This window comes from Glossina fuscipes, unplaced genomic scaffold, assembly GCF_014805625.2.
Source record: "Glossina fuscipes isolate IAEA_lab_2018 unplaced genomic scaffold, Yale_Gfus_2 28, whole genome shotgun sequence".
Lineage (NCBI taxonomy): Eukaryota > Metazoa > Arthropoda > Insecta > Diptera > Glossinidae > Glossina > Glossina fuscipes.
Genome location: NW_023998423.1, coordinates 13,412,458 through 13,426,015, shown reverse-complemented (window position 1 = coordinate 13,426,015; position 13,558 = coordinate 13,412,458). Strand labels below are relative to the sequence as shown.

Here is a 13,558-nt window from a genome sequence, read left to right as displayed (position 1 = left end):
GGTGGACTTTAGTAGTATTCGCATAGCAAAATTGAAGCCTTAAGAACAATTACTGCCCGATTAAGCCGATATTGTTGGGCTGTGTATAGGCAAAGTAAGTTTTTGCGAAATTTGGTTTTTCCGAGAAAAGGGAAGAAACAAACGGATTGGTTATTGAACAAAGTTACGTAGCCAAATACGTACGGAACTTAATGCTAGGCCAAGCATTTTAGACAGCCCTTGACATGTATAACACAGAATGGATACAAGTGATTTTAGAAGATTCGTGTAAAAAATATAATTGGAACACTTTGCAATGTCACCACAGTAGTATTGAAACTGAGAATCATTGGGGTATTTGTTCGAGTTTTGTTGCTTTAATAAGAAGGAGAATCTAATACAAACATGCAGCGCTAATGGCCGCTTTAATAAGTTCGTACGAATGTTTGTAGCTTCAACAACGAAGAGCAATTCGTTTATCAGAACCATTTTCAGAATCATTTTCCGAATCGTTTTAAACATGTCTGCCCATCTATCCACGCGCCATATTAAAAATGAATTGCATTGGACCATACTTACAACCATTCCCCATATGAAAGCTTATTTTAGAAAAGGCATTATATTAATAAAATTTCCACTCTTCAAACTTTCTCACAAAAATCCATTGAGTAATAGTAATTTGACAGACTATATTGATGTGAAATAATTGGACCGGATGGAACAATTTTTGAACCGCCGTCCAACCAACGCTACCTATGAAAAGTAAACTTTCCTTCATATAGCCATAAAACCATAATAAAATGTTTCACAACTTTCCGAGTTCCTTAACCTATTTTGAATCTCTGCTTTGGCATATATAGAAGCTCCTACGGAAGGTATCCTTAAGCATGGAAGCAAGATATAATTTATGATTATTTAACTTAAAAATAAGAGAGGAATTAAATTAGACGAACTTAACGACTCGACTATCCAAGCGTAGTGCTTTTACATGCTTTAATCTGCTCGGTCTTTGCGTAATTGCTTCAGGGTTTATTTTAAAAGAATGTCTTGTAAGATCGGTATGAATATATATTCAACCATGTGTGAACCAATAATAAGGAAGACACGCATATGACTTGTCTTGAGATAATTTATCTGTTTTAGGATTTTGACGAGAAAAATTTCTTCTCTTTGGATTACATCTGGCTCCACGAATCCGCTCGATAATGATGATTGATTGCTTTATGTTAAATCTTTTTCTTGACTTTAAGTCAAACCAAAAGGAGAAACCTTTGTTTTAATTAATCTGAGACGAAATTATTCCCATTATACCTTTAAGAGTAACTATGCTGCTTTTGTATATTTACCTAGGATGAAAGAAGTAAGAGCCGGTGTTCATAGAAGAATTGATCAGAACTGTTTTCGTCACATATAACGGTCGCATGAATAACGGTTAGTAGTTGATGAAAATCCACTACGGAGCAATTTTTAAGTCAACTAAATGTTTACAATTGACACGAAGAGTACAAAACTTTCGATAGAAAGAAATATCGCATGGGATAATGATTAACAAATGCATTCTCACATATATAAATCAAACAATCAGAGGACTTATCCCTTAACTGGGATCATTTAATCCTTTATTTCATTTCTTCTCGGGGAACAAATATAATATTATTATGGAAATGAGCGAGTTTACGAATGTCCACAAAAACCTAATGGGATCAAATAAACATACACGCACACGCATACACACATACATATATATACATATATACATATATATATATACATATATATGTACATATGACCATATACGCATAGAGCAAAAATACACACACACACACACATACTTATTAACTAAAGTTTTGTGTGTGACACATAACAAATATTGTTTTATAACTTTACAATGTGGTCGTTGTTGCAATGTGTTGTTGTTGCTGTGTTGCTGTTGTTGTTTTAGTTTCAAATTTTTTGCTATGCAATCCCATAAAAGGTAGTTTTAACCTGTTTCTAAAATCAAAAGCGAAACAACGAGAGAGGCAGAGAGAGAGAGAGAGAGAAGGAGAAAAGTTTGGCATTGTCAACATTTTCCTCAGTTTATTTATCCGTTTCCTGTGTCAGGAACAATCAAATGTTTTTCTGTTTTTCATCTTTGTACGATTTCCAAACAATTTTTTTTTTTTTCGAATTTTAAGTCTTTTATATCTTTGTTTGCATGGTGTTTTTTTATTTTTGTCTGTTTTTATTAAAAAAAAAAAAAAAAAAAAAAAAAAATCTCGTATTCATATTGCATTTTATTCAGAATCACACATGAACATCGCGTGCGCTCATACGTATGTATGTACGTACACACACTAATCTTAGCATAAAAATATTATTTTATTGCAAATGCAAAAATGAACCACGAAGCGTCTGCAGCGATCCAAAGCTTTTGCATTTATCCATGTGACTTGTCTTGTGTCTTTTTTGTAGTTGAAAGTTATTACTCCTTTTTTTTTTCATATGATATCGAATAATATAAAAAGTGTTGGCCGCGAGAATATATCAAATAGCATCAATTGCGAGTCACAAAAGCCTATGTATTTTAAGTAAAGATTAATAGAGATTCGTTAAAGGCGTATTGTAAAGGCTCATTATTTTTTAATTTACCTAATATATGTTTCATTGCGCATATGACTGACTTTGGTCGATGCAACATATTTAAGAAAACTTTGTCCTTGTACTGCTGTATACTTCCAAATATTTTCGTATTTAAATAAATTGAACTTTTTTGGGAAATAAAGTTATTACAAGCAAAAGAAAAAAAAAAAACAAAAAAAAAAACAAGAAAAATTTTATATACATACATAATATATATGAAAATACTTCCTGGCTTAACATACCAACCGAAGACTTTCTCTTTTTTCTAATGTGTGTGTGTGTGTGTGTGTGTACATTCATAAGCAACTGCTTGTGCGGTTCATTTTGGAAGCTTATATTTTGTCTCACTAACTAACTAGTCTTGTGCGGAGAAACTTTGCCATTTTCTGTTTTTCTACTCTGTGTAGATGTTTACAATCAAATGTCATAGAATTTTTGATTTGATGTCAGATAAAAGTTGTCTCTAATGTATTGTTTTATTTTGCATATATGCGTTTATTTCTAAATAGTGGCATTTTCAAGAGCCTTAAAATTTTTGCAACATTACATGTTTTTATATGGACAAGTGGCAGCCGAGCTCAAGCACAAACCATTCACAAATGATGGGTTAAGTAAAAGGACAATGATTAATTGGTTTTATAATGCACCTATAGATGTGTGTGTGTGTGTGTGTGTGTGCATATGTATATTTATACATATGTTTATCTATATATGCTCATATGTACAAACTATCACTTACACTGTCAAACCTGAAAAGGGTATATTTAGGTTGATAGGTGTATTGCTTATGCTATAAGGACACAAGGCTTTTTGCCTTGTATTCCAGATATTTTGCTATTTGCTTTTGAATAAATATTCTTTTAGTTTTAAAAGTTTTATACCATGCTCTTGATGAAGATGGATATGAAATTCAATATGTGTTCATCATGAGCTCATTGAGAAACGTCTCCAGCCAGGTCTAAACTTGTTTCATTTCTTGTTTGTGCAAGCAAGTTAAGTTAAGTTATTAAAGCAATGTTTAGCTAATATCTTTAAGAATCCAAAAAAATAAGAATTAAGCTTTCTATATCGAACATAAACTTTAGGTACGCGCCCCTACCGCTTCACTCTCACTCAAATACCTTAACAGTATTACTGTTAACTTTGTGTACTAAACTACTGCTAATCTCTTCTCTTTTCCAATCTGGCAACCTCCGAAAGACTACTTCTGCATTTACGACTGTTGTCGTTAACTTCCTAATTAAGTCAAATTGCCTCCGATTTCTTCGTTCACGTTAGTAGGCTTATTTTTTCTAGTCTAGCTGCTGCTGCCTAGTTTGCTTGATTTTTAATATTACCCTGCCCACCGTTTACCACTTTGTCAGGCAGTCTCGGTGTTTAGGATGCTTGTATTAAATTTTGTTTTTTAGCATTAATTTGCCTTGAAAGGTAATGCTAAACGAAAAGTCGAAATTACTTAAAAATATTAAAATAGAGGTTTTAAGTCTATTCCTTTTTTTCTCGCTAGCAAAATAAATCTCTTATGCTTTATTGCACGGCACTATTCTCTTTCCCTTGTTTCACTTCTTGAATGTAAGAACGACTGTGACATCATCACTATTAGTTAACCTTGCATGATAAGAAAATCTGTTATATGCAAATTCCAAGCAAATTTAATTAATCTTTTAAATCGTACTTGATTGTCCTCTTTTATTATTCTAGTCCTTTAGATAATTACATTAACACTATTGAAGCCCTGAACTTGTGCATTGAGATTGTCAATTGACATTGTGTAAATAACTGCTTTTAGCTTTAGCTTTTAGTTTGCTCTTCCGAAATTCCGGGTTTGCAGAGCCTAGACATTGACGTTTCTGTGATATAAATTTTAGAGTCTTAACAAGCCGCCGTTCAGAGTGTCAGTAAGTCAAAAGCTATAAAACAATTAAAAATTAATTTACGACGTTTTGCGCGAAAAATTATACACTTAAGAATGATCGAGGTCCTGAAGGTCCGCAAAACTTGTTGAATGAAAAAATTCAATAGTTACTGAGAACAAAAATCGTAGAGTTCAGATCCGCAGCAAAATCAACCAAGGAGGCACTCTTGAACTTCGGCCAGAAACTTTCCCCGGCTGTAGCTCATTCACCTCCTTCTGATGACCATTCGCTTAGATGTTTGCACTCACTTTTAGCAAATCGATGGCTTTCTCGCTTTGTATCTACGAAGTTTTCACCGCCAGGTCATCCTGAAGCTACCCGATAAGAGGCAAAAGAGGAAGGATAAGCATCGTAAATATTTCATGTTTTGTTTAGTATATTTGGATTTTATCAAAAGATAGACGAAACTTATTCACATACTTACTATTTTTAATATAAATAATTTTAGAATTTTGTTATAAATGTAAGCGAAATTATCGAAAATTTCCACCTGAAAAACGTTGTTAATTGTTTATATTTTCCTTATATCCCCTTCGTTGTTTAGTCAATTATCCCTAAAGCCGACTAGTCTTCTGTTTTTCTTCCATCCGCCTGAGCGGCCGAGTAGGCACAGGGTCTCATTTAGAAACGCAACGGCCGTGGAATCAAATCTCATGGTAAAGTTTTCAGCAAAGCGAATAGCCTTAGATACCACAGCTTTAAGTCGTTAGTCTGCGAATTTTCACTGGCTAAATGAATTAAAATAACAATAATAATATTTTTCTTTCAACAATTATGGTTTACTTTATAGCTGAGCCGATAGCCTGTGCTGCTAGTGCTCAATGCCTTTTTTTTTTTTTTTTAAGAATTTATTTCATTAGACTAAAATTATAATAATAATAATAATAATACTTTATAGTTACTAAGCACTAGTAGTAGCAGTAGCAATAGTTACTAAGCGCTGCTACTGACCAGACTTGAGTGAATTTTATCTAGTTTTAAGAAAGCGATAAAATGTTCTTCTATATGTAGATTGAAAGCATTTCTCAAAATGTTATGTTACGCAAACTCAATGACCAAGGATTCAAATTTCAAGTTTAGTAGAGTTTTTAATGCAGGCGAGCATACTGATCTTTGCTACTCTTACAAAAGTCTTTCTTTCTTTTTTTTTTTTTTAATTTAAAAACACTGTTCTTTTTATAAGCGAACGCCTGCCTGTCTTTCATATTGTACCTTAATAACGTTGTAAACGTCGTGAACGACGTCTGTGGCTTGATGCTTTGAAATATTTCCATTTTTTTGGTTATTCCAGCGGTTAAATAAACTTTTTAACTGACTTAAGTTAACCGTTGTTCTATATCTTACTAATATTTTAAATAACATTCTGACAAATTTACAGTCTCTAATAAGTATAACACAAAATCCTTCATCCCTTTAAGATATTAAACTAAGTTTACATTGATACTACCAAGTGTATAAGCCCTACAAGTAAAGGGTAACAGTATCACACATGTATCTATATATATGTACATATATATATATATATATATATATGCGTACGGATTATTGTTTGACATGAATTTGTTTAACGTAGCTGTGAAAAAGCTTTAGGTTAAACTATAACAATTTTTACTTACTGCAAATTTCTAAAAACCTGATACCTTAACAGAATAAAGGCAATGGCGAATTTTTGAGGATAAGCGAAAAATTACACAAAAACCATTAAGAATTTGCTTTAGCAAGCAGGAAAAGCTTAAAACGTATTGTTTTTACAAAAGAAAGTGTAGTAGTAAAGAAGGATAAAAACATAAATGTATAAGACTCATATATACAATATGTATATATATGTATATATATGAAAGTAAAAGAGAGTGAAAGAGTGCGACTGACTCATTACAATGTTGCATGATGATGATGATGATAAATTTGAACAGAAACAGAAAACTCTTATACATATGATATGAAAAGCTTTTTTTCAAATTTCCCCTTCTTATGGGCGAGTTGGAGGGTAAAAGCGAGTGACTAAGCGAGTGAGCGAGTGAGTGTATTCCTGTGAGAGTTGCGTGAGAAAGAGAAAGGCAAAAAGAGCAATGGGAAGAGAGAAAGAGAGAGAGACCCGGATGTTAATATGCTGGTGTGTCACAGGAATGTGTGTTGCCTAAGCGATTTCAGGGTCTTGCATTTTACGTATCTTACCCAGTTGTTGTTTTTAAGAGACTAGAGACAAGTGTCGCCAATACTTTGCCTTTAACTTTGGCGCTATTAACCTTATTGTTGCTGTTGTTGTTGTTTTCCATCTATATTCTGTTCTACTACTACCACGACTACTACATCATAATAACCCACATATAAAAATGAGTTTCCCATTACACAAGCAAGCACACCCATGCAATAAAACAACTACACATACATATACGTATTACGTACACATACACGTACACATACACATACACATACACATAATACACGGACATATAATATCGTCCGAGAAATATGCTGTTGGTATGTAATTCATTGTCAGTAACGAGCATGCGCCGCTGCTCTTCAGTTTTAGGTTTGATAATAATAATGATACGTTGTGTTAGTAGTATCATCATCAGGCACAGTTTAAATGACAAGCTGGCTGGCTCTGGCTTATTGTCTTGGTATTTTTATTATGGCATTTCAGTAGCGAGTCTCTGTTGTGCTGACTATGTCACCAGCTATTGTGGAATTTCTGGAGCAGACAGCAAACAGAGGCCAACGGAAGCGGACGTTGCTATTTGCGAAAGCTTACCGAGTAGCCAGGCAGGCAAGCCGGGCAAGCAAGCAAGCAAGCAAGCAATCAGGCAACATATAACTCCATTAGAAAAACCAGAAGACACAATAGTGTTAACATTTTATCACTACTGTCACAGTTTGCTGCTTGGGTTCTGGAATGCCGGACGTTCGCCTGCGGCAAATTTAATGCATTAAATAGCAGTGGCTGCTACAGTGAAAGTTCAGTTGCTGACTAAAAGTCGATGTGTGAGGTTGTGCGTGTAATGTAATGACAGTTTATTTTTTCTTTTTTTTTTTTTTTCTCTCTTCTTGTTATTGTTGTTGTGTGCTTTTCAATTAAATTGTTTTTATATGTGTCGCTTAGTATGTGCGAATGACTAAATTGATAAAAATTGAAAAAATTTAAAAAAAACGAAGAAAACAAAAAAAAAAAAAAAAAAAACTTTAATTGAAAAGAAAAAAAATTCTTTACAAGACTTAAAAAAAAGAAGTGCCTTAAAAACCCTTAATTTTTTTAGTTTCTAAATAAAAAAATATATGAATATTTTTTTAACAAACATTTTATAACTTTACGCTAAAGATAAGAAAACGATGAAAAGTTAAGCCTTAAACCACAGAGGCCTCTTAACAGATAGTGCTTAACAACGTAGTACACTATAACAGTCAGTGAATAAATTGTAAAAAACAAAAAAAAAAAATTCGATCAAGTAACACTTAATGAGTAATTACGCCTTAGCCACAAAAGCCTTTCAAAACGGTTAATGAACATTAACAAAAAAAGAAAAAAAATCTCACTTAAGAGATGAGGACGAAGAAAGAAAAAAACCGCAAAATAAGTTAAAATACAGCACACAATAGAACACCTAACGACATCAGAGACAATGACATCGATATGATGTTGCCAATGCTGGTGGTGCAGCTTCTGAACAGCAAATCGCTGGAAATAATGGTAACAACAAACAAATGAAAATATGAAGTGCCGTAGCTCTCTTTAAAGACACTTAAAAATTTTATTCCGTTTTTTGTGTTTGTTTTTTTTATTTATTTATTATTTTTTTTATTTTTTTTTTTTTTTTATATATACTTTATGCTTATACAGGCTTAATAACCGTTTATAGTAGCAAACAAGCAACCATCCTTAACCAGCATTAGCACAAAGCTGGTAGTTAGTTTATTTATACTCGTAAATACATATACACCCACAGGAAGCTGAAGTCTATCTCTAAGCAGCAGTACACTCTAAGCAATAGGCATATATACATACATACATATATGCATACCTATATATAGAGCGGATACACTTAAGCCTATACAATATAAGTACTTCAGCAAGCAAACCTGTAAGCGAAGCAAGCAACACACATTCCACCATTACCATGACTATCGCTACTACCACCACGACCACCACGACCACCATCATCACCATCGTCATTACCACCAATACACCACATACGACTTGTTTTAACCTCTGTTAATCCTACTGGTTATTTAAATATGCCGTTGTATGTCGTCTTTCTGCCTTCACATTTATATATATATATATATATATATATATATATATATATATATATATATGTTTATAAGCATTTGTATGTGATGTATGTGTAAGTGAGTGCGTTTGCTTGTATTTTTCTATTTGCTTATGTGACTAAAGGATTTACAGTCTCTTTACTTAAGTAAATGTTTTGTACAATAGCAGAGATAGACTCATTTAGTAAGCGAAACGGTGTAGAGACGAACAACCTAACAAACCCTTAACAAATGTAGCTGCAATTAAGCCTACAACACTAAGCATCATCTCTTCAACATCGTCAACCTCACTTTCATCTTAGTGTTTAATATCACCATACTTTTCATCCCTCTTGTCCGCCATTCATTCACAGCCTATTCAAACATCATTATCATTTGCATTTAGGGAATGTAATGCATCATTAACATTTACAGTCGCTGTTCTCTGTTCTCGGTTCTCTGTTCCTTCTGTTTAGCAGTTAATGCCTTATAGTTGCTGTTGTCGTTCTCGTTGTTGTTGTTGTTGTTGTTGTTGTTAACGTCGTTGTCATCGTTGTCGTTGTTTTGTTTGTCATTTAATGCTTTACTTGTAATTAGTCTTCATATACTTAAACACATGACAACCACACAGAAGCTTACATGCTCAACACACACACATATATATATATATATATATACACGCATACGTACACTTTTCTTTGACATCTTTTATTCAGAGGCATTTCCTTTTCATCTCTTCTTTTTTTTTCTTTTTTTTCTTCATATATTTTTTTCTAGTTTCAAGAGTATTTTTTTTTCCCAGGTATGCGACAACTGACTGTTTAATTTTTTCCTATTTTTCTATTTTTATTTTTTTGTTTTTAATTTTATTTTTGTTGGTGTTTGTTGCTGCTGTTGTCGCTCTCGTTTTCTCTCCAATGCTTGTTTAATTCCCGTTTTGTTTCTTTTACCTTTCAGTCTATAGACAAAGACTTGCAGCTAATGTTAAGTCTTTCGTGTAAACACTTGAGTTTTAAGTCATTAACTCTTAGGATTTTCCTTTCGTTATTATTGTTGTTGTTGTTAAAAAAAAAAAAAAAATACGCAAAAAATTAGTTATCATTTGCTATTTTAATCCGCTTTCTAGAAAATTAAAGAATTCTCAACGTTTCAATCATCAAACACAAAAAAAGTATTTATTTTTTTGATTAAAACTAATAAATAAGATTAAGCGACTCTTCGAAATTTGTTATAAAGGAATACGAAAAATTAAAATCATCTCAAAAATGCATCGTCGCGAAGGCTATTGAATAAAAAGTTAAAAGATATCATCTACGCTTTTAGTTGACACCTGAACAAGGACCCTCGTTCCCCTTCTCCCGCTTCCTCAACCGACGACCCGGCATTAATAGGAACTGATCTTAAAGCTAATATAAATATTGGGTGGGATCGGGTCACAAACGTGTGTGTGTAATAAAACATGTAAAAAGAGTAAAGTAGGCCGCGGAGCAGCATCGAATACCCTACACCACCGTACAAGTATTCTGGTCACGACTTTTCAAACTAAGACGTTATTTAAGAAGTGGACGAAACTGGGGTCCACCCGGAGCACTTCTCACTAGCGTTCGCCCTTCGTCGAAAACATACACACTGTTGTATCAAATTTCATCGAAATATCTCGAAACTTACGGCCTGAAGACTAAAACACAAAAAAAACAAAACGAACAGACCCGCTTTTAAATCGATTCTAAATTGCTCAGTATAATAAAAGCTCAAGTCCTTCTAGGTTTTGCATACACTTACACAAACTTAATATTCCCTTTTACCACAAGTGGTGTAAGGTGTAAAAATAACTAACCTGGAGCAGGCATTGACTCTAAGACTTGTTACGAATTTAAAGAAATATTTTACAATTTTTACATATCAGCTTGACATGATGCGTGGCAGAGATTCGTGTGAAAACAAGTTTACAAATAATTTATCTCCTCATCTGAGTTGCGAGAGAAAAACGCTAATTTTCTATTATTTGTCCTTTACATTATTTAAATTTTTATTCCCACTAGGAAAGGTGGGCAAGAAAGGATTTGTTAAGATTTTGAATCCGTACCCGCAGTTGATGTAAGTCCGAACAAAGAAATTAATCCTTTCCATGACGTATACGGTTTCTTATCCGTTCAAACGGTCCGCTTCAAAGTCAAAGGGTGCAGGACGAATATTTACGACAATTTTTCTATTCGAAGCAATTCGACTTTTGCATATATAAAAATTTGGCTTAAAAACAATGTCTTTATCCATTAAAAATATAACCCGAAAAGCATGAAAATATATTTCCTTTGCTTATACGTCGAAATTTGGAGGTAAGTGAAAAAACAACGGCTTTGAGTGAAACATGAAAACTTGCAACTTAAAGTCGCTAACTCGCGAATAGTGGCCATGCCCGCGGGAAAATAAAAGCTGTATTTTCGCTACAGCTTCTTGTCCGTTTGATCGGATCTTGTAGAAATACTCGAAGGCTGATATGAAATTGTAATGGGTTTAAAAGTCGAATAAGACCGACCCTTAATACGACAAAGTTTTTTGATGGATTGATTTTTTTTTTTTGAGAAATTCAAGCCAGTAGGAAAGTTAAATTCGGCTGGGTTCGAATCTGGTATACCCTCTACGATTAAACTTTTAAAAGCCTCATATGGCCATAAAACAGTGACTGGGAAAAATTTATCTTTGACCTTTTAGTTCATTACAAGCTGATGGTAATTAATTAATCCGCGACGTCGTAGCGTCCTCCATAATTAATTAAATAGTGTCGCTTTCTAATCTCCAAGTCCTTTTATGTGATACCCGCACGCCGAACAAATTAATCCACTACATTGTGACGATCATCATAGATAATTTAGCATTGACACATTTGTCTTAACTCCTTCTGTTCCCCGAGCCCTTATATTTGATACCCATATCGAAGGTATTCTGATGCAAAAATTAATTCGCTACGTCGTGACGTTCGCCGCATCTAATTTGCAACAAACATATTTAGCTTGTCGCGTTTTACTCTCCCCGTCCATTTAACTTATATAACTTTCTGTAGGCATGGCTGGTTTTTTCCATTTTTGTACATGAATAGTAAAGTTTTCCCTGGAAAATTTCATAACTTATGGGTAATGAGTAAATGACCACACCTTTTTGATTAGAGAAACTGGGAGGCGTTCAATTTACGCTTTACCGCGGACCAATTTGGCCCATTTGCAATGCCAACTTGTGTGCAGAAATCTCCCATGTTTCTATCAAATTTGAAGTCGATATCTTCATTTTACCGACCAGGAGAATTCCAACAACAAACACCGTACAGACGGACAGACATGACTTGGTCAATTCAAAATTTCACGCTGATCAAGGATATATATACTTGCTAGGGTCTCTGAAACTTCCTTTTGGGTGTTGCAAACATTATGACCAAATGAATATACGCCCGTCTTAGGTGGTGGGTACAAAAATGGGAAATTTGTCAGTATGATCCTATCCAATTCAGTTTCAGTAGCGTTTGTCCTCAAGCGAGGAACGTGTCAATGTATCAAACTTTATAAAAATTTCTCGAAATTTACGATCTATAGGTGAACAGACTGCGAAACATGCTTATAGTCGATTCAGAAATTGGTTTTGAGTAGAAAGAAAGGAAAAAAATTGTATTCGAATTTTTGAATACGGATTTAAAATATTCACCATTTTTTACGGATTTTTTTCGTGTTTCGAGCATATCAACCGCCCTACGAGGAGATTTTTAAATAAATATTCATAAGAATTTTGACATATACAGTACACAAGGAAATTGAATAACTTCAAGAAATCAAAAAACATAGCGTCATTCGTTATGGACCTTTTTCATATAAGGAAGGATACGAAGAAAACAACAGCGTATGATTAAAAATTAATATTCGGTGAGGTATCCTTTTGGCTTACTAGGGTCCTTTAAACTTTTCAACACATTTTACATAATTTTTCTTGCGTAGGTAGTAGGGAACTTACTCCATTCTTCTTCTGGTGTCTTTTTCAGACTTTGAACGGCAGAGAGTGAGGGTTTTCGCACATGGCGTTCCAAGTTATCTCACATACTTTTGATGGGATTCACGCGGGTTGATTGGGGAAAAGTGCGAATCACTTTGAGCCATTCTTGAGTTAAGCAGGACTTGTGCTTCTTCTTTCAAATTTTTCTTCAACATCCTTAGATAACTCTCCTTGTTTAGAATGCCATCCATAAACACCAATTTTCCAATACCCAAACTATAACATGACCATTTTTATGCTCGCCGTTAGCCCTGCTCTGCTAAGAACTGGGACAAAAGAGTAGGAATTAACAAGCCTTTTTTTGCCGAGCGAAAAAACCCAATATTAATGAGACTTACTGGAAGAGCAGTATTCCTCGGTAAAGACGACACACTCAATATATAATAAAAACAAAAGTTAGAGTTTCAAACTCAAATCTCAGCCTGAAACAATGCCATTTTTATACATTGTATAGAATTTAAAGTTAAGCTGAGTTAAGTTTGCTAAATAAAGTGTCGAGCATGAAAATTAGTATACATAATGCAGACAAGAGTGTGGATTATTTTCATCCTTAACGAATCACTTTAAGCTTAAACTTGCTCTGTGGATTGCAAAGATAGGCGTTTTTATAGATTCTAAGTAGAATTTGCGGTCTTCTCAAATGAATTTTTAAGCAAATAATTACATTAAGAAATCTCATAAGGCTCAACAAATTAATAACAAATTAACTCTGCACTAATTATTTATATAGTAAATCCTATAAAACGAATATTTAAAAA

General features: G+C 33.7%; 1 protein-coding gene across 3 annotated transcripts in view; it reads left to right on the top strand.

Moving 5' to 3' along the window:
- Positions 1-13,558, top strand: part of LOC119636673 (matrix metalloproteinase-2) — a 394,606-nt gene that overhangs the window by 130,460 nt on the left and 250,588 nt on the right. The window contains exon 1 of one of the 3 annotated variants that reach the window (XM_038032205.1): positions 7,748-8,205. The exons of the other annotated variants lie outside the window; for them this stretch is intronic. Coding sequence (XP_037888133.1) covers positions 8,149-8,205 — 57 coding nt within the window. The 5' untranslated portion in view covers positions 7,748-8,148. Of the gene's footprint in view, positions 1-7,747; positions 8,206-13,558 lie in introns of those variants that run through there. 3 annotated transcript variants of the gene reach the window in all.